The 27590-nt window shown below is 45.9% G+C and overlaps 2 protein-coding genes across 8 annotated transcripts in view; one reads left to right on the top strand and one right to left on the bottom strand.

Annotated features, from left to right (window-relative positions):
• Positions 1 to 4049: 4049 nt before the first annotated feature.
• Positions 4050 to 5930, bottom strand: RIOX1 (ribosomal oxygenase 1). Its single transcript, XM_013188758.3, has one exon. The coding sequence runs from the start codon at positions 5918 to 5920 to the stop codon at positions 4094 to 4096; it is 1827 nt and encodes a 608-aa protein (XP_013044212.3). The 5' UTR covers positions 5921 to 5930; the 3' UTR covers positions 4050 to 4093.
• A 6646-nt stretch (positions 5931 to 12576) lies between these two features.
• NUMB (NUMB endocytic adaptor protein) overlaps positions 12577 to 27590 on the top strand; it is a 95546-nt gene continuing 80532 nt past the window's right edge. For 4 of the 7 annotated variants that reach the window (XM_066998697.1, XM_066998694.1, XM_066998696.1 and 1 more), the window contains exon 1: positions 12578 to 12699. The gene's annotated coding sequence lies outside the window, so the exon portion shown is untranslated. Of the gene's footprint in view, positions 12700 to 27590 lie in introns of all 7 variants that reach the window. The other 3 variants (XM_066998693.1, XM_066998690.1, XM_066998692.1) reach the window with 2 other exon arrangements.

The raw sequence follows: 27590 nt of genomic DNA, 5'->3' as shown, positions 1-27590 counted from the left end.
AGCTTCTTGTATAAATGCTGCTTCCCACCCACAGGGAGGAGAATCCTGGGCAGGGACTGCATGGGCCCACGCTGGGCTGGGAGATATCCAGGCTGCCTCAAGCTGCGGCTGCAGCCCTGTTGGCATCTGTGGCAGGGTGGTCTCAGTGCAGCCAGTTCCTTGGCACCGCAGGAGCATTTCCAAGGGGCATCACCTCTGCCCAGGCACTTGTTGATTAGCAGTGTGCATACATGCGGTGGTGGCGGTCCTCATAACCAGGTCTGTTTGTTACTGCTCCTTGCAAGACTGGACCAAGAAGGAGGCTCAGCTGCAGCCCTCCTCTCTATACCAAAGTTTCTCTCACAGGTTCTCACATGCATCTCCCAAATTTGGCCAGGCCGTAGGCTCCCAACATGAAAGGTTACTGCTCTTCTGTATGCAGACCTGCACGTAATTGGCACCACAGACTGGGAGCAATTTGTCAGCTTGCTCCTGCCATTCCAATGAGCTGCTGCCCCAGCAACATGATCCTGCACCCTGCACGTGGCATCATCATGTGCAGCCAGCTGCAGGCATGGGGACAGTCTTGAGCCTCTCACCAGATGATAGCATCTGGTGTGTCCACAGGCTGCCACAAGGTTCCATCCTTCCCTTCATCCCTCCCACACTCCCACCTACTCTTCTCCCTCCCTTTCCCTCCTTCCATCACCTTATTAGCACAAGGGCGGGCCCATGGGTGTTGGCTGGACATGTTGGGAGCACTGATTACAAAATATACTAGGTAGGGAAGGGTGTTTCATTTGCTACTAATTCTCTTCTATCAGTTCTGATCTCTTTTATACAAGAGAGATTTTTCAATCCAAACACAAAGCTGCAGACATACATAAATTCTTTTGGGAGGAGACTGAAGGAAGCAGAACAGCTTCTTGGATGGCCAGAGCGTATTCAGGCCAGAAGTGGAAGTTACCGGTCAGAGCATGTCCTTCCTGAGGGTAGGTGAACGCAAGGCACAGAAGACACAGCTTTTCCAGAGGGAAAATCTCATTCCTAGCAGCCTGGGAGCTCTTAAGCTGGGACACCGGTATAATTCTAACATACCACGTTGTGTACTAGAGATGTTTCCATTTGAGATGGGGCATTCACTGTAAATGTGGTGAAATCTCTGTACTAAAAGGTGCATATGGCAGATGTCGCTTTAATCTATGGGCCAAAGATGGTATATACGTGGGGAGACCACAGCTATGTGGAAAGTACAGACATTTATCTGGAGTTCACAGACCACCAGGGAGATAACAGCATATTGCATACGATGTGTTCAGTTAAGATCAGTTCAAATGCTATTCCTTTTTTCAATGCCTGATTGAAGAAGATCAGGGAAATTACAGGAAATGTGAACGCAATTCTGCTGACAGCTGTGGGTATGTGAAGCCATGTTATTGGGGTTATACTGATGCAGGTGTGAGAGAACAACATTAATTCAATAATTGGAAAAGCACCTGTCAACTCAGGTCCTTCAGACCTGGGTGTGCTTGCTGTTGGGGTAGAATAAAATCTAGACCTCTTGCAAGCATCTTCCTGGCTACTTGAATGAGCTTTGTGACCCTCATTCCCCACCTCAGAAGGCCAGCAAGTTCAAAATGGGCTCTTTGTCACTGGGTTGAATGGTGAAAATGAAGGTTCAGCATAGGGGAGGAGAACATGTCTAGCATTTTCTTTCTTTGAGAGACAATTTTTGTTTGTTTGATTAACAAATTACTTGCTTTTGCAGAAACAACCTGACTACTCAGCTCTGCCCAGGCCTGGTGTCCCACTGCTGAACAGGCTGTACCTGCCAACCCTGTCAGGCCAAATGCCGCAGGGGTAGTTACCAAATAGCAAGTGCAAACACATGGCACAAGGTTCTTGATAACAATCTGCCTTCAGGCTTGCTGGTTGTTATCCTTGGAGGAACAGACCCAGAGGAAGGCACAGCTGCAGTCCCCCTCCCTTGGATGTTGGTGGTATTGTACTGGTGCATCTGTGAGCAGAGGTTGACCAGAGAAATTTCAAATAAGCTAATGAAGTCAGGCCCTATGCAGCTATTTCCCAGCTGATGTGGAAAGATTCATATGCAAGAGTACACCAGCCACCCTACGCTGAGGCTCGTGAGGCTTGCAAAGGAAATTTATGGAGCAGCACAGGTAAATGTTAAACGGCAGGCCAACTTCACTGTTGCAAGGGAGAGATCAGTTTGTCACTAGGTCTTAAGTCCTCATTAACATTTAGGCATCTTGTTATTTTTCTCAGTGGAAGTCAGTGTGGTGATCCTGACCAGAAAATCATTGTACATCAAGGAGTCAATGATTCACAGTACAGTTAACCTGAGCACAACCAGGCCGGTGCCACATTGTGCATTGAGCATGGCCTCCAGGCCTGTGCTGTGCTGCTGAAATCCTGTGGCCTCAGGATTAGCTCAGGAAACTTTTAATACCAGAGGAGCCTGTGCGCAGCTCCCAGTCAGTACTGGCAATTGTGTCACCCTCATGGCCTTGCCTTTATGGTAGGATCAGAGGACAGATATCCTGAGTGGGAAGGGATCCACAAGGATCATCGAGTCCAACTGCTGGCTCCACATGGGACCATCCAGAAATCAGACCACGTGTCTGAGAGCATTGTCCAAACACTTACTGAAATCCAACAAGCTCGGTGCCGTGACCACTGCCCTGGGGAGCCTGTTCCAGTGCCCAGCACCCTCTGGGTGAAGAACTTTTTCCAAATATCCAGCCTGACCCTCCCCTGTCACAGATTCATGCCATTCGCTCAGCTCCTCTCACTGGTCCCCAGAGAGCAGAGCTCAGTGCCTGCCTCTCTACTCCCCTCATGAGGAAGCTGCAGGCCGTCATGAGGCCTCCTCTCAGCCTCTTCTCTGGGCTGAACAAACCAAGTGACTTCAGCTGCTCCTCATACATCTTGCCCTATAGATCCTTCACCATCGTTGTAGCCCTCCTTTGGACACTCTCTAATAGTTTTACGTCTTTCTTATTGGGGCACCCAAAACTGCATGCAGGACTTGAGGTGAGGCCACACCAGTGCAGAGTGGCAAAATCCCTTCCCTTGACCAGCTAGCCATGCCGTGCTTGATGTACCCCAGTATACAGTTGGACCTTTTGTCTGCCAGGGCACACTGGTGGCTCATATTCAACTTGGCATTGACCAGAAACCCCAGATCCCTTTCCGTAGGGCTGCTCTCCAGCCTTTCATCCCCCAGACTGTACATATATCCAGGTGCAGAATCTGGCACTTGCTCTTGTTAAATTTAACATCGTTGGTGATTGCTCAGCTCTCTTATTTGCCAAGATCTCTCTGCAAGGCCTCTCTGTCCTCGAGGGAGTCAACAGCTCCTCCTAATTTAGTATCGACAATGCAGCGTCTTGTTAGATACTAACTGTGCAGCAAGTTCTCATGCACCTGTTTCTGTTTGACTGTAGACATGATACTCAGAGCTGTATCCTTTTAAGAAAACCCTATAATAGCTTGAATGACCAGCAGGGGAGTATCTCTGCTGTGGGCTATCTGCATGGCATCGTGCTTGTGAGTTGGAGTCCAGTTTGATGCTCAACATCAAAAGGGAACTAAGATTGTGCTATTCTCTTCTCATAACGTTAGCTCTCACAACATTTTTAATGATACCTCACAGAGTCTAAGTGCCTTGCTTACCAGGATCATAAACAACCATCACCAAATATGTCTGTATGTAATAAGAGTACTTCCCACAGTAGTGCAGGCTGCTTTGCAATACTTGGTAAACATAGATGATTTACAGATTATAAAAAGTTCACTAGCTTCCTGAAGTTACCTAGGATGTATATGGCTGGCAAAAGGGGAAATGAAAAAAACAAAACAAAACAAAACAAAACAACTTTCCTTCTCCAGTCACCCAGCCATGCAGAGTTGTTTCTAGAGTGGATCCTTGTTTTAATCAGAAAATTTGATTTCTCTGCCTAGGTCAAAGCCATTCTTCACTCAGATCAGATACTGCGATCAGACTGCTCATTCACACCTAGCAGGTATAAGGTGAAAACAAGAGAGAATACCTTCTAAACAAATATATGTTTATTTTGTACAAAAACAAGAGTTACACTTGCACCAGTGGTTTCTTAGTAGTCAGAATGCCCTTCTCAAACAGGAGTGTGGCTAAAGAAATCTTGTCCTCCAAGGTTCCACATGGGAGGGTATCCACAGTGACATGGTTTGGATAGGAAGACAGAAGAAATTCAATACTGTCTGTATACTCAGGATCAATCTCAAGGTACTTGGGTTCTTCCTTATGATACACTCTTGAATTTTCTGTTGTGTAGTACAGCATCACACCTGCTTCTTCATTGCACAACCTAATGATGCCATGACGGAGAAGACGAACTTCTGTGTCTTTTGTTATTAGTATGTCAACATTGTGGGGACTTCCATCTTGCCACTGGGCCGGAAAGCCATACACGCTTAGCTGTTTTTCACTTTGAGTAAGCACTGGGGGGAGACAGTCATGAAGAAACGACTTGGCTCTCTGATCCACAGCAGCATCAACGGGTGCATAGTCAACAAGTTTCTTCATCAGTCTCTGCAGCTTCTCCACAAAGGCTGTTCGGTGAGGGTCAACTGCATCCGAGTTGGCGACCCCCATGTATCCCAGGTAGCCCATGGGAAGCCCTTGCCGGTACTCAACATCCTCCTCTAGGGCCATCTGCAGGGCCGCCGGGAGGAGCTTCTCCAGGAGATCGCCCCAGGAATTCCTCTGGTAGGAGGACACCGTGATGTGGAGCGAGTGCGCGTCAGGCAGACAATCGCCCTGGTGGATAAAGCCCCGAGGGAAGTAGAGCAGGTCCCCGGCCTCCAGCACCACCTCCAGCACAGGCTTGCCGAGCTCAGCCTGCGTCAGGTTAGCACTGGAGAACTGGGGCAGCACCTCGGTGTCTGTCCGGGGGCTGTAAACGCGCCAGTGCTTCTTCCCCTCCAGCTGCAGCACGAAGGCCTCGATGTCATCGTAGTGTGGGGCGAAGCCCTGCGTGCCTGGTGGCGTGAGGTAGGTGTTGGCCCCCACCATGCTCCCGAAATACTCCTGCAGGATGGAGAGCAAGTGCCAGACCGTGGCAGAGAACGCCTGGGGGTTGAGGAGCCGCAGGGAGCACCCGTTCTGGTAGAAGTCCCAGACGACGGCGGGCAGGGCCCGGCCCACGGGGTTGTGCGTCTCCCGCACCCCCTCGGCGTAGCTGGTCACGTCCAGGTGGGTCCCGAACTGCACCTCGCCGCTGCGCAGGATGGCGTCGAAGTCGGCCGTGGAGAACAGCCCCGCGTAGTAGCCGGGGTCTCCCCGCCGCACCAGCAGCGGCTCCCGCTCCCAGTGCCGCCCCGAGAACTCCCCCGGCGCCACCGGCGCCACCAGCCAGCGGAACAGCTCCGCCGCCCGCCGCCGGCTGTCCTCCAGCCGCCCCAGCCGCCGCAGCAGCCCCGGCACGCCGCCGCCCGAGCTCGCCGCGGGGCCTCCCGGTGGCTTCGTTTCGGTGCTGCCAGCCGGAGCCTGCACCCTCGGGGCGCCCCGGTTCGCCGCGGGGCCTCCCGACGGCTTCGCTTCGGGGCTCCCAGGCGGAGCCTGGACCCGCGGGGCGCCCGGGCTCGCCGCGGGGCCTCCCGGCGGCTTTTTCTCAGTGCTCCCGGGCGGCGCCTCGGCCCGCTCCACGCGGCTCGGGACGGCGGCGCTCGGCGGCGGCGCCGCAAGCTCCGGGCCGCCTCCTCCTCTCGCCGCGCCGCACCTCGGCCGCGCCTTGGCCCGCTTGCCTCCCGCGGGCAGCGGCGTCCCGCGGCGGCGCCGCTCCAGCCGCTCGGCCCCCGCCGCCCGGCGGTACACCGAGAGCGCCGACAGCCGCCCCAGCCGCCGCCGCTGCGGCTCCTCCGCGCCGCCCGCCGCCATGGCCGCCCGCCCCGTCTCGGCCCGCCCCGCCGGGCCGCTTCCGCCGGGGTGGGCGCGGTGGCGCCGCCCAGCGCCGGTCCCCCCGTGGGGCCTCAGCGAGCCCGGTGCTTCGTAGGGCCCGGGAGCCCCCAGAGGCTTCTTGTTGTTCAGAAGATGTACCGTAATGGTGCTAGGGAGACGCCACGTGAAGGGCTGTGTCCTCTCAAAGCATCCCCCAAACCAAAAGACTGTCTGGTCATGTCACGTTTCGTTTTGCCAAATCCACCTGCTGCATAACTCCGGCACACCTTTGTCTGCGCTCTCTCCATTTGTCTCCGGTGCTCGGAGCTCCCCAGAGCGATGGTGACGGTGGCGGTGGCAGCGCTCTGACCTCTCCGAGGCTGCTGCTTCAGGCACTAGGCTATGTTGATGATTTCCTGGTCAAGAACAAGCTTCAATAGGAGAAATTCACTGAGCAACACTCGCGTGAGAAAAATCTCTGATGGACTGACATAATTTGTGGGAATGGATTTTGCATGGGCATTTTTCCTCCTGTTAGTCCAGAGCATGTAACTGGAGCAATTACCCGAGTGTGCTCGGGAAGCTTACGGTTTACAAAGGTGTTATTAGCCTCTCACAGATCTGAATATCAGCTTCACAGAGGTATGTATTTAACATAAAATAAGCAGCTAACATTCACAAGGCACATGCAGATCTGTTGTGTGGGCCACTTAGTGTAACGGGCCTAGGATACGGAGCTGGAAGGCCAATTTTGCCTCTTCTACCTTTAGCATTGCCAGGATTTCAGCTCTGACCGACATTTTCGTGGTACCAGAAGGCAGGAGCAGAAATCCCCAGCCGGGCCTAGTAAGGGTGCGTTCAGCTGCTCAGTCTTAACTCTGGAAACAGACACCTTACAGGTTTAAGATATTTTGGATTGTCTTAAAAATACATCAATCTCAAACCACTGCGTTGCAAGCCTCATTTTAGAGGTGCGTGGACAACGTTATTGCCTCCGGTTTAATGTCTTGAGCATTTTCGGCCTTGCCAGCAGGTGGCAGAGGCAGCCCGGCGCTCTGGCACTGCCGGCTCCTCCGCCTCGTGTTTTGGGAAGGCTCGTAGAGATGCCGGTTTGGACATGGGGAGGTTTCTTGGCAGGATTTCTGCTCTGGATGGGGTTTAAAATGAGAGGAAAGTGGAAGCAGGCTGTGTGTTCATGTGTATCCTGGGAGAGAAGGAAGGGTGAGCTCTGCATTTCAAACCGTTCTTTGTTTTCCAAGGTTAAGCCCTGCTTACCAGAATAATCTTATCAGCTGAAACCGTTTCAGCAGAACTGGGCCCTAAACAAAACCAAGAGGCAGATGCTTTGAAATAGGGTAGAAATTCGACTATTGTGTGCTTGAATTGCATGTAAGCATGGCTAAGTAGGCTTTGGGGGGAAAAAGACCTTTGAAAACTCTGGGCTTCTGAGGTGTTACTCGTGTTACTGTTTAATTTACTCGAGTGCAACCGATTCTTAGATGCTGAGCGCTTGGTACAGAGCCTGACCCGAGTTGCTCCGGAATATCTATAATGAGTTCAGCAGTGCTGTCCTGGGTGTTTACCAGTACAGTGGGTTCAAAGTCTCACTCTGGGGCTCTGATCTTGGTACAAACGTCACTTTCTACTGCTGAAAGATAGATGACTGACATTGGATTTTTTGATGTATAACAAAGTTCCAAAGTGAAGGACATGGTGGAAAATAATGGTGGTGAAATCTCTATAACAACAAAACGTTTCTTTTGACAGTTGAGCCTTTCCAGTGGTAAACGCTTTCATGAATAAAGAACGTTGCTACTTTTCTGTGCCACGCAAGAAAGGATTTTGACCTACGGCGCGAAGAGAGAGCTTTCATATCACTTACAGAGTACTCAGATGGTTTTCTAGGAATAGCCAAGAGGTTTATGTGCTGTTTTCATTCATTGTCTGATATTTCAAGGGAATTTGTTGAAAAGAAAGTAGAATGTCACATAAAACTCTTTAAATAAACAAAAGGAAAGTAGCACAGATCTCTGAGTGATTAGGTGGTCCCCAGCTGCTGCTCACATAGACATAGTAGCAACTGGAGGCTCAATTAAATTTCTTAATTAGAATTTAGCACAAAGTTACTCAGATTTTATGAGCATATAAGCTGCATTACCAAGAGCCACACACATTTTATTTAAGAGGATATAAAAAACGTGGTGAGTACAACTTATAAAAGAGCCACAAGTGACTTCAGAAGAAATAAGTAAATGGCACCTCAAAGAGGTGCAGGGCTTATTTGATATTTTAACCTTTTTCCACTCATGGTTCAAAGAATTGAAATCTTGGGTTTAAAGAACAGCTTGTATAAGGCATGATCCTGCAAAGCTATGAGCCATATTCACTAAGGAGTGGAAAGGGCAAAATTATTTGCACAATCGGGCCTAATCCACATTTTTTACTTCTCTGTATACTGGATGCTCAATTGTTCGCCATCGTGCAAACTGCTCAGCACATTCTCTTAGTTCCTGAAAAACCACTAATGTAAATCGGTCACTTTTAGAAAGTTAAACTAGGTTTAATCCTTTTTCTCATGATTACTTTGCTGGCAGCCTTCCTTTCGCACTGTCAGTTTTGTTCTCGTGCCAAAAGCAATATCCAGTAAGGAAAAGGAACATTTCAAGCCTTCATTAACAGGTTTCCTCAACTTAGAGCCCTGAGAGTCTTTCTCATACAGCCCAGTGTCATCCAGGATGTCATCACTGGAAGGACACTGGGCAGGATTGTGAAGCCTGCTCCTCTTTGTGAAAGCTATAAAGTTCACTGCCAGATAACAAGACTAAAAGCTAATTCAGGAACTGTTTCTCAAGAGCTATCCTCTGGCCCCCTCATCAGAGTGAATGCACTCACTCAGTGAAGCATCTCTTGGCAGAGTTTTTGGCCTGTCTCCAGCTGTTTCTCTCTTCTCAGTGATTTTCTTATTCAGTGACTGGTTCTAGTCTTTAATCCTGGTTATCTGGCACACAGAGCCCCACTGAGAAAATATGCCGTTCCTGCCATGCGAAAGTCCAATTAAAACAAATTCATAAAAATAATAATTACAAGGTCCAGGCTCCCCTATGACATTATCTTTTTGGAGGAACTGGAAGCACAGACGTTTCTTCCTGTCCTATGTGACACTAAAATATACACTCTGTAACTTGAAGCTGAAATTACATAAAATATTTGAGTAGGACCCTCGACTGAGCTGTCACCTCATGCCTACTGGAATCGCAGGGTTTACTTTGTATGCATTTCAAAAGTAATTTTATGAGGGCTTTTTGTGCTCTTAATATATGTCATCTAGCATTTGGTAGCGTTGAGCAGATACCATCTGCAGTGACTCCGTAGGCAGTGACTAACCACAAAGCTGCAGACACCACGGCTCCAGTCTTCTTGCTTTTCAGCAGAAGGAGAGAGGTAAATGGCCATGAAAATCCACATCATAAAATGAAAGCAAAAAGAATCTGAGTGAAGTACTTGCCCTGTAAGATTGCTCACATACAGACAATTAAGACAGAAGGTATAGTCAGGCTGTTGTGCATGCATTGTGTATCTGGTGGTAGAGAATATGCTTTTGATATGCAGAGATGGCTCTTGACAGGCTGTTTGGGTGAGGCTTTTCCAGGGCAGAAGGATTGTAAAGGATTCTTACTATTCATATCCTTCCTGTATTAATTATGGCAACTGCACACCTTTGCTTATTAACTACATGCATGCCCTCTATTTCAAAATGAACATGTAGCAGTTCTGACATATAGCTGTGACATTCAGCATTTGGTTCTTCAGTGCGTTTCTGCTTTTCAGAGGTGTTGCAAAAGACTTTCTCCTTTCCTGGTAAGTGGGCAAAAAAGCTGTCTACACCGAGTTTTTTCCGAAGTACTCTGAAATCGCTTGCTCACCTCTGACGCAGCATATCAGATGGAAATATCTGTTCAAACAGGATGTCTTGGTTTAGCAACCATATTGTTCAGGTTTGCTCAGAGCATGACAGCAGAAAGCCTACGTAGTACTTCTGTATTTTTTTCCCATAGTAGATTTGTGTAGCTACTAGAAGCACATTTTTGAAACATTTTTTAACATTTTCAGAGCTCATCCACACACACAAGCTCTCACATTCTACCTCTACTGTCAAAAAGATGGAATTCCTCTGGGGTGAGCACAGTTATAGCAGCATAAAAATGCTTATGTTGTAGTATTTATACTGGTATGGCTTGTTCCTAGAAGGGATAGTATTACAGTGTGATTAGAGAAGGGAGATTTAATCGCCAACATTGTTTTAGATAGCCAATAGGAAAGAATGATGTTAAGCCTCCGGGTACCTGCACTGAAGATATGGAGTTTGTATTATCATGAGTGCGCGTGTAATGTACTCTCAGGTCCTTAGGGGATGGCATAATATCCTACTGTCCTGGTGAGACCAGAAAGGATCTCTTGTCTAAGAAAGCACCACTGACAGGAGCACGTGGGCAACACATAAACAGCCAGGTCCATTAATCCAGCATATTACCCTATCTCTTCTGTTAAAAGGTGGAAAAGGGGCAAGGGCTGGATATATTGGGTGTGCTACAAAGTCTCTCCCAGTGCTTCATTATCCATCAGGATTAAAGAACCTTGAAGCCTTGCTTCCAATATCAGGCCTTGGATAATTCATTTTCCTCCTCTCAGGGAAACTCTCTGCAGGAAGACTGACTACACAGAACGTGACCCGCAGATGAGCATAGTGAATGGGCAGTTTGCTGTGTTGCATGCTCAGTTTGTTCAGTTAGGTGACCTCTAGGGTCATGGTCCTTTTCCTTTCCCACCACAACCCCCTTTCCCTTTGGTTACCAACGACTACATGGGGAGTTACGGAGATACAAGTGGCTGAGCAGAAAAGTGGTAATAGCAACAAATCAATTTAAATATCCAACAAATATTTGTAAAAGCTATATGTAGCTGAAGCATATATTAGAATTTCATTTACAATAGTGTGTCCTGTCCTTTTCCTTACCCACTCTCAAATCTTTCTCACTTGGAAGCAGAACATCTTTATAATACAAAGACTGTTGCTTAGAAATTAAGGCTTAAGGCACCATGTTTCATCAAAAATTTAGTCAAAAATCCAGACTGTGAATAAGATGAAGAGTTAAACCAAAGCTATTGGGAATGCAACATATTAAGAGCTATGCCAGGTCAGAAATGACTCTAGGTTTCATAACAACAGAAGAAAACTCAGGACTGGTAGAAATATCTGTCTAGTCATTTTGGAACACTGGCTCAAACATAACTGTGTTGTGCTGGTGTCTGAGAGCAGCACTCAGAGTAACTGAGAAGCAGCTGCGAGAAGGAGGGCAGCTATCTGCTTTGGTTTTGCTTTCCAAACAGAGTAACGTGGAGACCTTGAAAAAAAATACTATGTTCTTGTATTTTCTTCTTAATTTAATTCTTGAACATGTGGTGATTTGGGGGTTACAGAGCGTCATTCTGATACTCGGGGTTTGTGTCACGCTCCTGCTTCTGCCCCAGCACCTCCAATGTGAACTTGGTAAATGAACTTGCAGGTGATGTTCTGAAATGACCGCGGATTCCAGTTCCCATATGTCCTGGATGTGTGCTAGTTGACACACATCCTTTGTTGTTCTGTTCCTTTGCTTGATTTAGAAACAAAGAGGTGTAAGGGGTACGGTGCACGCAGGGAGAAGATAACGAAGATAATGATACAGAGAAGCCTTATGTAATTTTTGCATTTCAACTTCCTGATTTTTTTTTTCAGCCCTGCGAACTGCTCTCGCTTGCATTTTGGGTGAAATAGCTGCGTGAAAGCCTGGCGAGCGCTGTCGGGAATACGCCTGCCGGCTGGTAACGTGCTTCGGTGAGGCCCCTGGAGCGCAGCCGCAGGGGCGCTGCGCGGAGCATTCCCCTGGTGCCTGCATCCAACACCTGGCGCTGCCCCCGCTCGGAAAATGGAGGCCTGCTTCTGCTTCGCGGCCTCGGGGAAGGCGAGCGGAGCACATTTAGCTCCCCGAGCAGCCCGGGCACGGGAGCTAACGCGTGACAGAGCGGCCCGCTCCCCGTTCCCTGCGGCCAGCCCGCAGCCGAGGGAGGATCCCTGGGGACGAGAGGCGTCTCCCTGTACCCCCGCTGGGCTAACGGAGGTGGCACCGGGCCCTGCGGCAGCACCAGGCACCACGGCCTGGGGGCGAGCGCCAGGAGCCCTTGGTGGCCCACGCAGCCCCGCCGAGGGGCTTCAAGCGGCAGCAGGGGCCGAGGGGCCGGGCAGGCTCCTGGCGGCCCAGCCGGGGCAGGCTCCGCGGGCGGCCCGCGGGCACGGGGCAGGGTTTCTGCCCGGACCCCACCGGCAGGACCCCGCCGCCGCCCGGCCTCCGCGCACCCCACCCGCCCCCGCCCCAACGCAGCCTAACCCCGAGCGGGGGGGCGGGCCCACCGCCTCAGCTGGCACCTCCCGCAGCCTATCGCAGCGCTGCCCTCCGGCCCCTTCCCCCAATCAGGAGCGGCAGCTGAAGAGTGGGGGCGCCAAAGCCTCGGAGTGAATAAAACACCGGGGGCCCGTGGGCGGGGGGGAGGCGGGCTCGGCGCTTTGACGAGCAGCTCGGCGCACCAATCCGAGGGCAGAGCGGCGGGGAGGGCGGCCAATGGGACGCCGGGATGGGCGGGGGCGGGTGCAGCAGCGGCGGCGGGGCCGGGGGGGGGGCGGCGGCGGCGCTGCTCGGTGGCGGAGGGCGGCGGCTGAAGAGGCGGCGGCGGCGGGCGAGCAGGTGAGCGCCGCCGGACAGAGCTGAGCCGGGCCGGGTTGGGCCGGGCCGGATAGGGACGGCGGGGGGCGAAGCCTCAGGTGGGGGGGGAACCGGGGGAGAACCGGGGGGCGCCGCCCGGTCCCCGCCTCGGTGCAGGGGGCGGCGGGGAGGGCGCGGGTGGGGCCCCGCTGGGCGGCACAGGTGGGGCCGGCCCGCTGCGGAGCCCCCGCGGCGCTTCCGGGGCTGCCCCAGGCCGCCCCCGCGCCCCCGTTTGCCGCGGCGGGGTCCCCGCTGGGCGCTGCGGCTCCCCCGGGGCCGGGGGCTTTATGTAACGTGCTGTGAGCGCCGCGTAACGGGGCCCGGGGGGGCCGGGGGGCTCGGGGGGGGGGGGGGTTGCTGCTGTGTGCCTGCCCTGCCCTGCCCCGGTTCTGCTCCGTGCGCCTCGGCTCAGCCGTCAGGGCTGGGAGATGCTCCCGGCTCCGAACAATGTCCGATTGTCGCCTCCCAGCGCGGCTCTGGTTGGGTTTTCTGGTGGTTTTCCTCATTTTTCGGTCTTCCTGCCTCTCCGGCGAGGCTGCTGAATGAGAGGGTAAAATGGAAGGCGCAGTCATGCTGCTTGGCCATAATACTACTCCAGCCGTGGCTTGTAGAGAAAAGGGTAAATATTTAAATGGGCTTCTGACTCATCGCTTCTATTTGACTTATTGATCCATGGTTACTGCTGAAATGGGCTTTATGCTTATGCAGAAGTTAATTGTTGCCATAGAGAAATGGTATTGTTTTTCGGCTCATTAGTGTGTGTTTTCCATTTCTTCATCTCTTGGCAATCCTCGCTGGACGTGCTGCTTTTTCTTCCCCCTAGCGAAAATCTCATGGAGGAAATAAAAAATGATGCGAGTAAAGTCCAAAAAAATGAGTCCGTGTTCATCCTTGTTGGTGATTCTCTGATTATTTTCATAGCTGGAGTTATCCTACAGCAAGCTCTGTTTCATCTGTAATTGCATAAAGCCTTGGTTTTAAGCCTCAGCAAAACTTTGATTTGTAGAGCTCTAAGCAGAACACGTCAAAGAACCTTTTTTCCCTAAAGCTTAAACAAGAGATGCAATTCAAATCAAACATTTATTATGCTTATTAGCTGTCTTTCTTTTCTTTTTCCCAGCCTGGGAATTACTTCCCTGTGTTTATTACTTAAACGTGTGGAAGCTGAAGGTGCGTGTAAACTAGACAGCAGACAAGTTTATCTTCTTACTCTGGTGTTGTTAAACCTTCTGGTATTGTATTAGTATCTGACAGCATTACATGTTTAGGAAAAAGAGCAACAACCCAACGAGCTACACCGGGCTCTCAAAACTCCCAGGACTTCCCAGCACTATGTTTTGTAGTGCAATACAGCTGCTTGGTGCTGGAAAGCTCTTTTCGTACTTTTCTTTCCTACCATAATGAGAGTGGTGGGTTTAAAAACTTGCTGAAATAAGTCAGTGCAAAAGTGCTTGCCTCCCCAGTAACAGGGGCTAGGAGGAATACAAATGTTGTGGGGTTTTAGTCGCATTTTTTTAACAGCTTGTTACAACACTGTACAGGATTCTTCAATTCTGCCTGTAGCTGCTTTCCACTACCAATATTGGTGGAGCTGCATAATACTTAAAATCCAGCATTTTTCCCTAACGCAATAAAAAAGTAGATCTCCTGCACTTCAGGAATGCTGTTCTACAGCATCTCTAAGGTAAGAGGTTCTTGTGGCAGCCTAAGCTCGTGTAATTGCCAACTTTTGGGGTCCTATTGTGCTTATTTCACTCATCTGACACTCTGACCTTGTTTGTTTTTATTTTAGGGAGGGATTAAACGTTATTTATTCTGCTTGCTTATCAAGCAAGCATGGTTTAAGCTAATATGAAATCGTGGCTTTAGTCTTGCTTTTGGAGTCTATGATTGACTGGCGAACACATTAAAATAATAGATACTTCTTCAGTCCAGGGATCTGGATCTTTAATAACTGACACTACAGCATATTGTCTTTCCTTTTCTGCAGAACACCAAGTGTAAAGTCTATCAAGCTAAGACTTTAACATGTCCTCCACAGCCATGTTACTGCACTACCACCAGAGCAGCTTTGATTTCTCTGGCAATGCTTTCCCCCAAAAGAGCTATTATTCTCTGTCACTCCCTCTTTGCTGATCCAGCTGAGAATGGTGGTACAGAAAATATTGAACTTCAGTTGGATCGACTGCCTGAACTGGCTGGCTTTGTGGCTATGCAAACGTTACTGCTGGTGCAGGAGGAGGAGGCTGTGACCGCTCTTCTCTGAAGCAGCTCTCTTAGTTTTGCCTAAGCTTGTCAAGATCTTGGCAGTTTACACTGGGGCTGCAGTGGTACTGCCTCCTCCTTGTCTGTGCATCTTCCCTTGCTGGCACGGGAGTATTTGCAGCCATGAGTTAACGTCAGGGAGTTATCAGGCTGGTGTAATGAATTGCTTTTTCACTTTGTTAGGTTTTGGCTGGATCATGTTTCTGAACTGGCTGCCCATTGAGTGGGTGAGGAATAGGGTGGGAGATGGGGCCATAGTAGTTCTGTAGTAGTTCAATTCGCTTGAGCTTCTCTGGAACTGTACCTTTCCATCAAATGATTTGGGTTAACAAAGACCTCTAGGAAGCTGTTTTGTGTTGGCTTGGCTGGTAAAAACACAAATTGGAGAGTGTTCTTCCGTTTTTCTCAGCTGACATGTTGGTGTGGGCGGTAATGGTGATGAGGGGAGGGTGAGGAGCTAGGGCCAGGCTAAGGGCAGTAACCTTGGACTGACACAGCCGTGTCTGGAAGAGGAAGTTTGTTCTCACCTTAATTGTGGCATCCATCAAATACCCGTTTTGAACTGCTATTCTTTTCAGTGCACAGTTAAAGGAGATGTTGCATCAGAAACAAGAAAACTTTCGTAACAAACAAGATCGGGAGGATTATTCCGCTGTGCAGTAGGCAGTGCTCTTTTTTCACTGTCATTGATTGAGACTTGAGCTGATAAACTCGCGAACATTGATAGGCTGCCATCAGTCTGGAAGTACAAATGGTATTGCGTCACGTGAAAGCGCAGTTACACATTCATCCGGAGTCCTTTAAACTGAGTTGGAAGAGATGCATCTATGAAAATCTGAACCGTTCGGCATTTGTCTTTACAGAGTAATTCGTTGTGGAGCCGTGATGTTCTGTTGTGATCACATCTGATGTTTCTGGAGAGTGATTTATACGCCTTCTGTTTGTGCAGTGTTGTGACTGGAAGTGTGGCAGGACAAACGATTTGTGTATGAGCCCAAAGGAGGAGTAGGGATGTCCAAATGTGAAGGTACTCTTGGGGAAAACGTGCAACAACGTCAGAGTTTGGGGGGCAGAAACAAGTCTTTGGCTTCTTGAGTGCTACATCCATAGGGTTCTTGGGTTTTGATGTTGAAGGCAGAGCCCAAGTTCTTTGCCTTCTAAGTGAAATGCTGGTGTCAAATACAGTGTTTTAAAGCTTGGACCGAGCTGTCTGGAATTTTTTCCGGTTACCTTTCCTTTTCTAGGAAGCAACAATCTGGAAATTCCTGATGGATTGGGTTGTAAACAACACTCTCTAATAAACTCCCAGGGCATCTGTAAAGATTAATCAGAGCTGCTTTTTGTAGATACTTGGTCATTGGCTTGGGCTTCTTTACTGGGCACAGATCTAGGAACTCCAAGTACTATTGAGGCTCTTAAGAGAAAAACGTATACTGACATGCTTGGCCAGAAACACTTTTACCATATTTTAACCATACTTAATCTGAATGTGACCACTTCTATTCAGTTTATTTTTTGTAAGGGAAAAAACAAAAACAAATGTTAAGGGTTCCTCTTCTACTTTTAATGTTGTTTAAACTTGATTAGCACTATTTTATTCTGTGTCTGGGCTTCACTCTTAACAGGGAATTGATTTTTAGTGTTTTTATTTTCTTAAGTTAACTTCTGTAACCTGCTAAGACCAGAGATGCTTTGACTTTCCCAAGGCTGTGCTGCTTGCTGAGGGGCAGAACTGAGCATCCAAGTGCCAAACTCATAGTTACTCAGTTTACCTTGCAAGCAAGTGCTTCGTGGCTGCTACTCATGAGTCTTTGGTTAGCTAATGTCTTTGTGCATTGATCTAAGACTTTGAGTGAGGGTAGTCTGCTTTCAAAGGCATTAATTCATCAACTGTTAAAGTAAAGATCTGTGGAGGGATGGGAGTTAGTTCCTGGTACAAAGGAATGACACAAATGAAACTTGATTCCCAGTCAAGGTAGGCCAGGTCTCACTTTTTAGTAACTGACAGTAAAAGCATTGGGCTTGTATTTAACTTTGTATGCATGGTATGAGAGGAAAGACAGTATGTATCTTCTTTCTAATGTGTTTAACAGAAATCATCTAATCTCGTTCTTGGATTTTTTTTCTGGAACTCGGTAGCATTCGAACAGTTTGAAGCGAATTGCCAAATACCATGGTCCCTAGAAACTTCACTGCTGGCTTTCCTTTTTCCTCTGATATTTGTTTCTTTCTTGAGGTAATAACCTAAATTCTGTGGAGAATAATCACTGGATACTCCTTGTCATAAAACAACAGTTGGTCCTTGGTTTGTACAGGCCACTGTGGTGCCACGGAGCCATACAGGCTCTGTGCTGGGGATGCGACTGGCCAGTGCCTCAGTACTGAGAGGAGAGAGATGTATTTTACAGCCTTGTCCCCTGGTGTGGATAGCTTTACTAATATGTTTTTGTGAAGTACTTTTTTTTTTTTTAAGGCTGGTTGCTGTCAAAGATTGCTTCATGTAATCTTCCTGCTGCCTGTTTTTTGTTTACAATGAGAAGGGATCCTGTTCCTACAAAGCCTGCAAGGCTTAACCTGGTCTAAAACCCCCAAGAGAGAAGTTACTTGTGACCAAGGTGGTGGTAGTCACAGTTCAGTGGTCTGTACTCGGCACAGGGTCCTGTGCAGATCTTCCTGGCGTTCCCCATCGGCGCAGAGTCTGCCTCTACATTGGGATGCTGCTTGTCAGGTTCAAGCCCGTCACTGCTGTCCAGTTCCTTCCCCCAGCTGGAAGCATCGTGTCTGAGAAGTAGTCTGCTCGAGGGCCTTACACTGACCAGCTGTTGCAGATCTCTGTGATACTGGTTTTGCTTTTCAGGTTTTGGCAGCTATTTACCAATATAGGGGCTTTTCTGGATTTCCTTCCCCCAATAGCAGATTATCAGTAGTCTTGTTAATGGTTAGAGGTAATTGTTCACTATCTTCTCTTAATAGCCCTTGAAAATTATCACAGGTTAATATTAAATGTTCAGTTTTGTTTGGGGCCATAAGTTTTGGTGTTTTTGCATGGGTTAACGTATCTACATGAAAAACATCTCTTAAATCCTGTTGTTTTTTTTAACTGTATTTCTATGGGGTGGCTTTGAAAGTGTCATGACATTTGTATTTATAATATTTACATATTAGAATTACTTGCTGTTTTCTTAAATTGCATGAATTTATATTCTTTCTGAGGCAATTTGTTAATTTAAAGGTACCTTTCAGCTGTGCTATGCATGGATTTTCCTATGTAAAGAAAGTGGCCTGTAAAGCCATTCAGCCTGGGCAAGTGGTCAGCCCTGGGTGTTTCTTGGTAGCAGAAAGTCAGCCTCATGCGAAGGAGGGAAGGACTGCATCAGCCTACATCTTTTTGTCCAGATAGTTATCCATATCCTTCCACAAAATGCTTGTTTTAAAAGAGCCTTTCTGTATTTGATCATATATTTGTCATCTAAGCAGAAATGCTTCACCTAAGCAGTGTTTTAGATTTAATATATGGGATTGGTGGAAAGAAGGGAGTCTGAATTCTCTGGAAAACCCCATGGCTGCCTTTTGGTTCAGGGCATCGTGTTACGATAAAATCTGGGCTGCTTATCGTTTCATTTACAGTAGGGTTATGCAGAGTCAATTTGCTCTTTAGGCTTTGTTTGGGCAAATTGTGACCAGCTGGCTGAGATGGTCTAGGGACTTCTCCACCCGTTTGTAGCAAATGGCACGGTCGCTGCTTTAGGGCATTCCTGCGCTGGCCCCAGGAAGGGTGCAGAGGTGCATCAACAACTACTAGGTCTTCTCTTGGCCTTTTACCATCCTGAATGCTCTCGCTCCGATTTTCATAAGCAGTGCTCAGTCTGAGAGCCTTCCAAATAAGGTCACTGTTATTTTTTCCACAATACTGTCATACAAAAGTTCATGATTGTTCAAAGACACTAAAGGAGAGCTTGGAAGGTTAGTTTGGCACAAATTTGAACAGCCGAAATGTTTATTTATTTCTTTGTCCTGTGAGGTAGCGTATGCCTCTTTAAAGAGGTGTATGCTTAGTACTATGTGAAAGTTTTCCTCATTCTTTAAAGTACAGAATTTGTACCTCAGGATGATTTTTGCTTGAATGCACGATCTTAGCTAGCCATTGATACAGACATAATGCACTTCCATGTTGGTTACCTCGTGTCAGACACAGTCCTGTATTTCAGTTGTATTTTTAGTCATGATAACTTATTCTCTGTGTAATTAAGCCTTGTTTGGACATTATTCACTTTGCATGTGAGAGTTTGTTCTCAACATAATTGCATACAGATAGTGTTTTTAGTATCTTGCCTGCACAGAAGCTAGAAACATAATTTGGGCTGGAAAAATCCATGTGGCTTGTCTGCCTACAGGATTTGTTAAAATTAAGCTAAGGACCCATTTCTGCAAATCTTACAGAGTAAACAGTATTCGTCATTTAAGTGGAAAAAAAGAATTTGGCTCGGGCACGTGGCAACTTAGCAGTTGTTAAATTAGTATTTTAATGCTGTAGGTTTAATTCCTCCCTCTTTCTGTTTGAGGCAGGCAGAGCTGAGGTATAGAGATGCCCTAAACATGGTGAGGTCATGTGAACTGTGGAAGCGTTATTCTTGTTTTAAAAATACTAAGGATAATGAAGATGATGATCTAATTTATTTATGAAATCTAGGGCAAAAAATCTGAGTCAGTCTTAATTTCCTTATTCCTCAATTTCCTGTCTTAATTTCTTAATAATGAACTGCAACGCTTTGCTGTGAACGAGCATGTTCACTTGGTTGGAAAGAAGTTTTCTGCAGAACAGCTTGCTGTCTCCTATTAGATGTTGTCTCTGATCTGTGGGAATTTGGTTGATTTGACGCTTTATTACTCTCTTTCACTTCCCATGTTTCAGAAGAAAATAGTATAGCTATGCAGAGGTAGGAAGCTTTTTGGAAATACGATGTATCGTGGAATGGTCCAAGATGCTGGATTGTCACTGATCTCCGGTCTTGCTTGATGATGGCTAACCTTCTTGCACTGCTCAGTTGCAGTTCAGGATCCCGGGACTGTTGGAGTGTATATGCCTTTCTTGAATTGGTTCTTGCCCAGAATGTTTCTCTGTTCCTGCAGCCTGGCTTGTTTTCCAGACCAGTATTATTGGGTGGTTAGTTGTCACTCAGCTCCTCAGGTAAGGCCCTGACTGATTAGTAAGGATCCACACTAGGTCGTCATCTCATGCATTTCAGATCTAGGAGCTCAGCTTGATTTAAAAAAAAAAATATATATATATATATTTTTTTTCCATGTTTGTTATCAACAGGATCAGTTCCCTTTTTCTGCTTCTGCAAGCACTAGAACTGGAGCTTTGGGTGGGGGAGCAAGAACAGAGGGGCTGTGCTGTTGTTAAAAGGAAGTGACATGGATCCGGTGCATGCTGCCAATGAGGCTGTGAGCTAGTTTGTTCTGGAAGTGGTCCTGCCTGCGTGCCTCACCCTCAGAAGGGTCCACCTGAAGTGAAGATAATGCATTTGGGAGCTCTTTACACGGAGTTTCTTCTAGATGTATAAAGGATCTCTGCATAGGAGAGAGGCCACCGATAACTTGGTACAGGTGCCTCGTCAGTAGAGAGGGGTCTGTAGCTCTGGTCTTACGAGTAGTCAGCTATGGGTTGCCTTGTTGTAGGAAGTAAGTTTGCATGATGAGAACACAACTCATAAATGAGATGAGATCTCAAATCCATCCATGAATGTAGATCTTCTCATTACTACACCGTTATCTTCCTGTATGCTTCTAGTAGACGGCAAGATGATATCTGAACCAACTGGATTCTGTTCTTCGCCTCACTCCTTGCTCCCACCATAGCGTTTCACAGGCTGTCCAGCCCTCTAACTGCAGGTAAACGGTAGTAACTGAACGGGCGTCTTGCTTTCTACAGCATTAGATCAAGTGGGAGATGGAACCAGTTGGTGTGGCCAGAATGCAGGCAAACGCTGAAATGATTGATGAGATGATTGTGAAGATACAGTTGCATCTTGCCAATTATAAGGTTTCCTTAGGGGGGAAAAAAATCTAGTCCTAAAATCTTTCTTCCTTTAGATCTTTAGCAATGAATGGAAAACTTCATTTCTTAAAGGAGTTAGGCTGTGGGGTTGGGTTTTTTATCTCCCTTGCTTATACGTGATTGCCTCTGGCTCCAGTCATATCTGAAAATGTACAAACATGCTTATTCCAATCTCCTTAATGTGGCTTTTACATAAATGATTGTTTGTTATCCAGTTTACTGCTTTGGTGTTTGGTTTTGGTAAATTCTGCGTAAGCTCCCTTTCTGCTTTCAAAGACGGTCTTTCAGCTTTCTAATGCACATCTTTCTGCTGTTTGCCTTTTAGCTTCATGAACTAATTAACAATTTATTTACTCAACTATTTGAGGTGACATTATATCCGGTCTAGTTCTGTACAATGAGATGGTGGATCGATCTGCTGTGATTTGCTGTCCCAGTTTCTTCGGTGGGAAGGGACTGGCATCGTATCACCCCCAGATCCCAAGGACCGCTCATCTGTTGTAGAATAGCTGTAGCCACAGTACTATGAAATTCATGTTGGAATTCCTTCCTTCTTCCAGATTTTTTTTTCCAGATATACTTTGTTACTTCTGTGAATATCACCAGCAAAACCTTTGTTTGTTTGTTCTTGGACTGTGCATTCCTTGGTTTACCATGTGGTGTGGTGTTTGTAAGGCAGGTATGGCTGGCAAGGCCTTAAATAATACTGTCCTAAAGCTGCAGGCATAATTCTTGGGACATATTGTTTACAGAAAGTGGGGAATGGTGCCAGTACAAAATATGCTGGGAATTGCTTCTCCAGACAGCTGTTTTCATGGAACTGTGAGTAGCTCTTTCGCTCAGGACTTAATAGCTCATAAGGCATGAACAAAGCAGTTTGTTGAATCCTGGTCATTCTTTGCTCTTTGCTTCTTTTAGGCATATCAAAATGATTGAAGATGATTAGTTTAGGAAAGTAGCAAGGATGGTCTTTTATTTTTTTTCTCAGAGTACCAAAGTAGGTGTTTTCCCCCTTTAAAAGCAAACAAATGGTCGTTACCATATCAGGTGTCACTCACAAGGTATGTGTTCAAATTCAACAAAGTCTGTTTTTTTAAATTAAAAATAATAATAAGAAAAGATGTAATTCCAGTAATTCTGGTATGGAGTGCATTGGCATTCATCTCATGTAGGCTTAGGTGCTAAAGCAAGCCCCATTTCTGTAATGTTAGTTATAACGTTATTCTGTGTTTACTTTAGGGACCTCATTATCTGCTGTTTTAAGTTTGGAAGTGGATTACAGGAGATCCTAGATTTTTATTCTAATTCTTTTCTTCCATACAATTTGTAAGTTGTTTTTACTTTTACTAAAGATAGGAATTCATGGCCTGTCACCACCCTCACTGTATTCCCAGCATTTGCAAAACCAAGACAAGTGTCTGTGATGTACATTATTTTCCTACAGTTATAATTCTTTAGTGGAGTTGGGATCATTTAAGCTCAGATACTTGGAAAATATGTGCAGTGGTTACTGTTTAGACTGTCACATACTTTTTTACTCTGTGCTGTCCAGACAAAATTAGGGTAGCTCTTCACAGTTAACGTTTTTTTTGTGACTCATCCTTCTTGGAACAGAGATATCATTTACTGTTTATCTGAAAGGCGTCGCAATAGTTTCTTCTAATGCGCTTGAAATTCTCCTTTATTTGGTAATAAGTCTATATTGTCTAGTGGCCTTTAACCAGGTAGCAGAACTTCTATTTAACTGTGACTAGTAGATGTCTTAAGATCAAAAATTCAGGCTGACAAGAAGTGGGAGAGGCAGGACTGCAGCAGATTTTATAATTCTTTGTTCAATCAGTGAACTAAATCCTGTGTGTAGGTCTGATTCAAAACAGAATTCTTGTGAAGAATGTTTTAAGAAGGATGCGAATGTTGTGAAGAATGGTGAAGAAAATTGCGAATTCTTAGTCTGTTTTGCAAATTAAAATAACACTCTGTGGTATGGAACAGGTTTGTTGAAGTGGAAGGTGGTTGATGGATCCTTCTTCTCCTTCTGTATGCTCCCCCTGGGAGCTTCAAAGGGAAAGATAATTTTTTTTTTTTAGTAAAAGACAATTTTTTTTAGATCTGACAACTTTATTTTGTTCTATACATCTCCTATTTGTTAATGTTATTTGGTGTTATGTCCAAAAAACTTAAATTCTGCTACCTTAACTTCATTCACTTTTAGGTTCCTGGCATGCCAGGCTCGGGGTTGTGAGTCATGTTTTGACCTTTCGTTTTGATGCACAGTAGAAAGTTATGCGTGTGAGAATGCCATTGAATACATTGAAAAGTATTTACTGCTCAGTATAGCAAATAAAACAGACAAGACTCAAGCCCTTTCTAGGGTTAAGGTGCCACACTCTAAGTTGAAAGATGCCCATAACCCCTGGAATTTATGGTTTTAAGCCTCATTTGAAGTTTATAACATTTCTGTGGTTCACAGGTCGTTCCTTCTAAAATACCGCTGAAGGAGGTGGTAGATGAGCCTCTAGGCAGTATTATGACATTGAGAGAAACAGCCCAGAACGTGAGCTGTAAAGTCAAAATTGAATTTCCCCAGATAATTTTGTTGGCTAACGAGTATTTTTCATCCTGGCAGTGACACTACTCAGGAAGTCCAAGGGTGGCCATGGTTATCGCATGAAGTTTCAAACTGTTTGCCACCACTGAAAGAAGTGGTCTCATTGCTGACCATGTGTTTCTGCAGTACCTGTCTTGTGTTTGGCTCCTTGATAAAACCATAGCCACTCATTAAACCATCAGGAAATTAAAACAGAAAAAGAAGCGAATCTTTTGTGCTGTTGTGAAGAGCTAAATCGTCTCTAAGTTGTCTGGCAAATGCTGCTGTAAGGGAGAAAAGGAACTAGGGGCAGCAGTGGGCGGTTAGATTGCCATTGGCATCTCCTGCAACCTGGTCTTAAACATGAGAAGGATCCTAGCTTCCTTCAGGGCAGGTCCTCCTGGGAATCAACAAGACCACTTGCAGTTCGTAGCTGAAACTAGTTCTGATTTCCATGTGGAAGGGATATGCTGCTGATTTTGGGGGTGTTTGGAGAGCAAGAAGGTTGTTTATGTTTTGGGGGAGGAAGTTGCACAAAGCAGTAAACAAAAACGGAATTGCCTGTGAAAAAGTACAGTGTTTCAGCTTTAGGAGAGGTAAGTGGTTTATGTCATTTCTTCAAGGATGTTTTTCATTGCAGAAATGTAATGCAAGATTTGCTGGCCTAGAGAGGCGGGAAAGGGCAAGCATGGCCTTCAGGCCTGTTTCTCAGGACACTTCTGACTGGGGGAAGGTAGAAGTCCTGGGGACTGGATATGGGCTTTTTTTTCCTTTGTGCATGGGTATATCACTGATACTTGCTGTGTGGTTTTTCATTTTTGAATGAGGGTTCCTCATGTGGAAGATGGGCTGGTGTTAGGAGAGTAGTGGTGAGCATGTGCTAGCCCTGAGGAAATCTGTCAGGTGCCTGAGCTCATTAGCCATGGCTAAAGCCATCAAGTTTTAGGCTTGTGGGAGCCAGGTAGCTTAGAGAACTTCACTTACACAAAACCTTGAGCAATGATAGACTTAAGCCATGAGAGGAAGGAAGTTATTGCTTGTGGGTCCTTAGTGTCTGTTTTCATCTCCCCCCTGTTGCTGGCTGTCATTCTCTGTGCTTCTGAAGAGACTGGAGACAAGCCTTTTGTCTGTGTAGTCTGCCTGGGAGACCTCGTTTATTTCAGGAACTGCCCCTTACAATGCTGAGCTCAGTGAGCATTGATTTTTGAGATGTGCTGTAATGGAAACAAGTGCTAATATATAGGAGTTTTTGAATGTTCTTGATTTAATCAGCTCCTGCTTTCAGGAAGACTGAATTGCATCTTCGTAGGATTTGTGTTTCCGTGCTTGAAACCCTGAGGTACCGTGCGTGCAGGTGCAGTTACTTGCCATAAGTGTTCAGTATGATCTGTAAAATCCTGTGTTTTACTACTTAAAAGTGAGAAACTGGTGAGATTTTCTATCTAATGCATTACAGGCTATGGCTGTGACACAGTTACTCTGTCACTATGTTCTGTGTTACTGAGGTATCAACTCAGTGCCTTTAAAGTTAATTTCCATTTCCCTGTAATGCAAAAGGCTGTAGCAGTGCCGGGGCCACATCCAAACTGGGAAAGATGTCACCACTCGCCAGGGCTCTGAGTCCCCAAACAGCTCTGCCGAGAGCACAGGATTTCTGAAGAGTTGTTAATTTCAAGCAGCCTGTGCGAGGAAACCTGGAGTATAGCTGAGCTCAACTGAATTTGAAAATACACTGCATGGACCAGTTATTATGAGGTAAACACCTTTGTATTTATGGGAGAGCTAAAGAATTTTAGCCATGAAAGAAATGTTGCATGATTATAGACTCAGTAAGATTTATTTGGGTAGGAGGAAGTGTTTAATTTCAGTTTGCTCCAACCAACTTTCTGTAATACTCTGTGCTGCCAAATGCCAAGCTGAATCACTGTTTTTAAACATTATTTCAAAGTAAACTTGCATTATACCTGTAACTTAGCAGAAGAAACTGAATATTAAGTGCACTTTGGTCTGTTTCCCTGGTAAAGATGTCTACTTTGTTTACTCAGCTATAACTTAGCACTTGATCCTTAACATTTGCCTGGAATTTTCCCACTCTGTTAGTTCGTAGTCTCTTTTTCTTTAGAGTGGTGATTGAGCGTTGCTGTGTGCAAGTCTGACTTTCTGAAAAGGCAGCAAGCAGCAGAGTTCAAAATATGTTTCAAAAGCAGTTTCCCAGTTTGTTTAGCGCTGCCATGAGGGTGGTCAATCTAGAAAACTAATGGATTATATGTGTTATAAGGTTTGGTTTTGCCCCAGACTTCGCAACATCACTGTTGTAGGTTATTAACTGTGGTCTGCACAGTTCTGTATCCATAATAAAGTCCAGGTGCTTTTGCCATTGAAACATTGTCATCTATTCCTATTCTTTGCTTTAAAAGTCTCTAAATTTGCTAGTATTAGCAATTTACTGATAAGACACTATTTGGGCTTGAGTTATAGTCAATTTTGAGAAATAAGAGTACATACTTTTTTTTCCTCTTTATTCCGGTGCAAGACACCAAGTGAGCAGTTGGTTTGCTATGGCACAGCTGTGATTTGGCTCTTTTTGTCTCGTGGAGTTGTCAGTTTTCCTACAAGATAATACTGTAAAAGAGATCCAATAACTTGTGTATGTGTGTTGGGTAAAGCTTATTTTATGCCAGAAGTAATGAGGGGTTATTTTGTATGATGGTGTCTTCAAAATTAAGTGTTCTGGTATTTCTAGAAAAGCTCTACCAGTTTTCCAAATAACTTGTAAATCTCTATGTGTATCAGAGACATTATCAATTCCCAGCAAAGCAGAATCAGATATCCTGTCCTTGTTTTGCTGGATACAAATATCAAAATTCTTTCTGAATGTGGCAAATAGCTTTTGAGTTGTTTCATGAAACTGAGTTTTTTTTAAATTTATTATTTTCTATATGCCTTGATGTCCTCATAGGTTATATACATGGGTACAGGGGTTCTGCTGCTCGGTGCCAGAGTGAGCTGCCTCAAAGTGAGGTATGAGCCTTGTGTTTAGATAGTGCTGCAGATATACCTTAAGAAGATTGCTGCAGAGAAGTCTGAGCCTGGGGAAAGCTATGAATAATAGATGCCTTTGAGCACTGTTTGATGCAAAGGAGGTGTTAGGACAAAGTAAGTGATTGATGATCCAAGCTATTTATTGACATCCTCTATCCTGCAATGATTACTTGTGTAACTCATCTGATTTTTCTTAAATTATAGTGAAGATGAATTGTCTTCCGCGAGTTGCCTTCAGTCCAGCTGGTTATCCAATTTGTTTAACTCTGACAGCAGTTATTTTAGATTCTGACTTGTTTTGGTGCTACTTCTCTCGGAACAAGCTGTTCACTATGAATGTGAACAGGTTTATTTCAAAGTAAAGTGTCTAACAGAAATTAAGCTAGGAAAAAGGCTGAGAACCTTCAAAGTGAGAATAATGTATATTAGCAGAGACAACGTGTGAAGGCTTTTGGAGAGCAGTTCTTTGATTCTGAAACAGTCTGGATGAAGTCCACTTTTTAAAAGTTGATATAGAAAGGTTTTTTTCTTTTCTACTCATTTCGTAAGACTTAATCATGAATAAAATTGATTTTCTTGTCAAACCCAATCTTCCATTATTCTTCATATGGGAAAGCTTAAGAGTTATAAACTTCTAGAAAACTTGAAAGGGCAGATCTTATCTTGGAAAGCCATACTTTTGTGCTGAGTAGATGAAACAACACTTCCTGTTCATTTCTTCATTGGAAATGCTTGCTCAGAACAGGTAGGGCTTAAGAGGAAGATTTTTTCCTGGATATGGCTTACAACTCTTGTCCCTTTACATCAGCACCCTTCCTCTCAATCCCAAAAGTGCTGCCTGTTGCTGCTGTAAGTTAAAGCTCAGGTGCTGTTTTAAGAGTAATCAATAACCTAGAGGCCATTGAAGCCTCTGACTAA

Source organism: Anser cygnoides, chromosome 5 (assembly GCF_040182565.1).
Source record: "Anser cygnoides isolate HZ-2024a breed goose chromosome 5, Taihu_goose_T2T_genome, whole genome shotgun sequence".
Taxonomy (NCBI): domain Eukaryota; kingdom Metazoa; phylum Chordata; class Aves; order Anseriformes; family Anatidae; genus Anser; species Anser cygnoides.
This window is presented reverse-complemented; position numbering and strand designations above follow the sequence as displayed.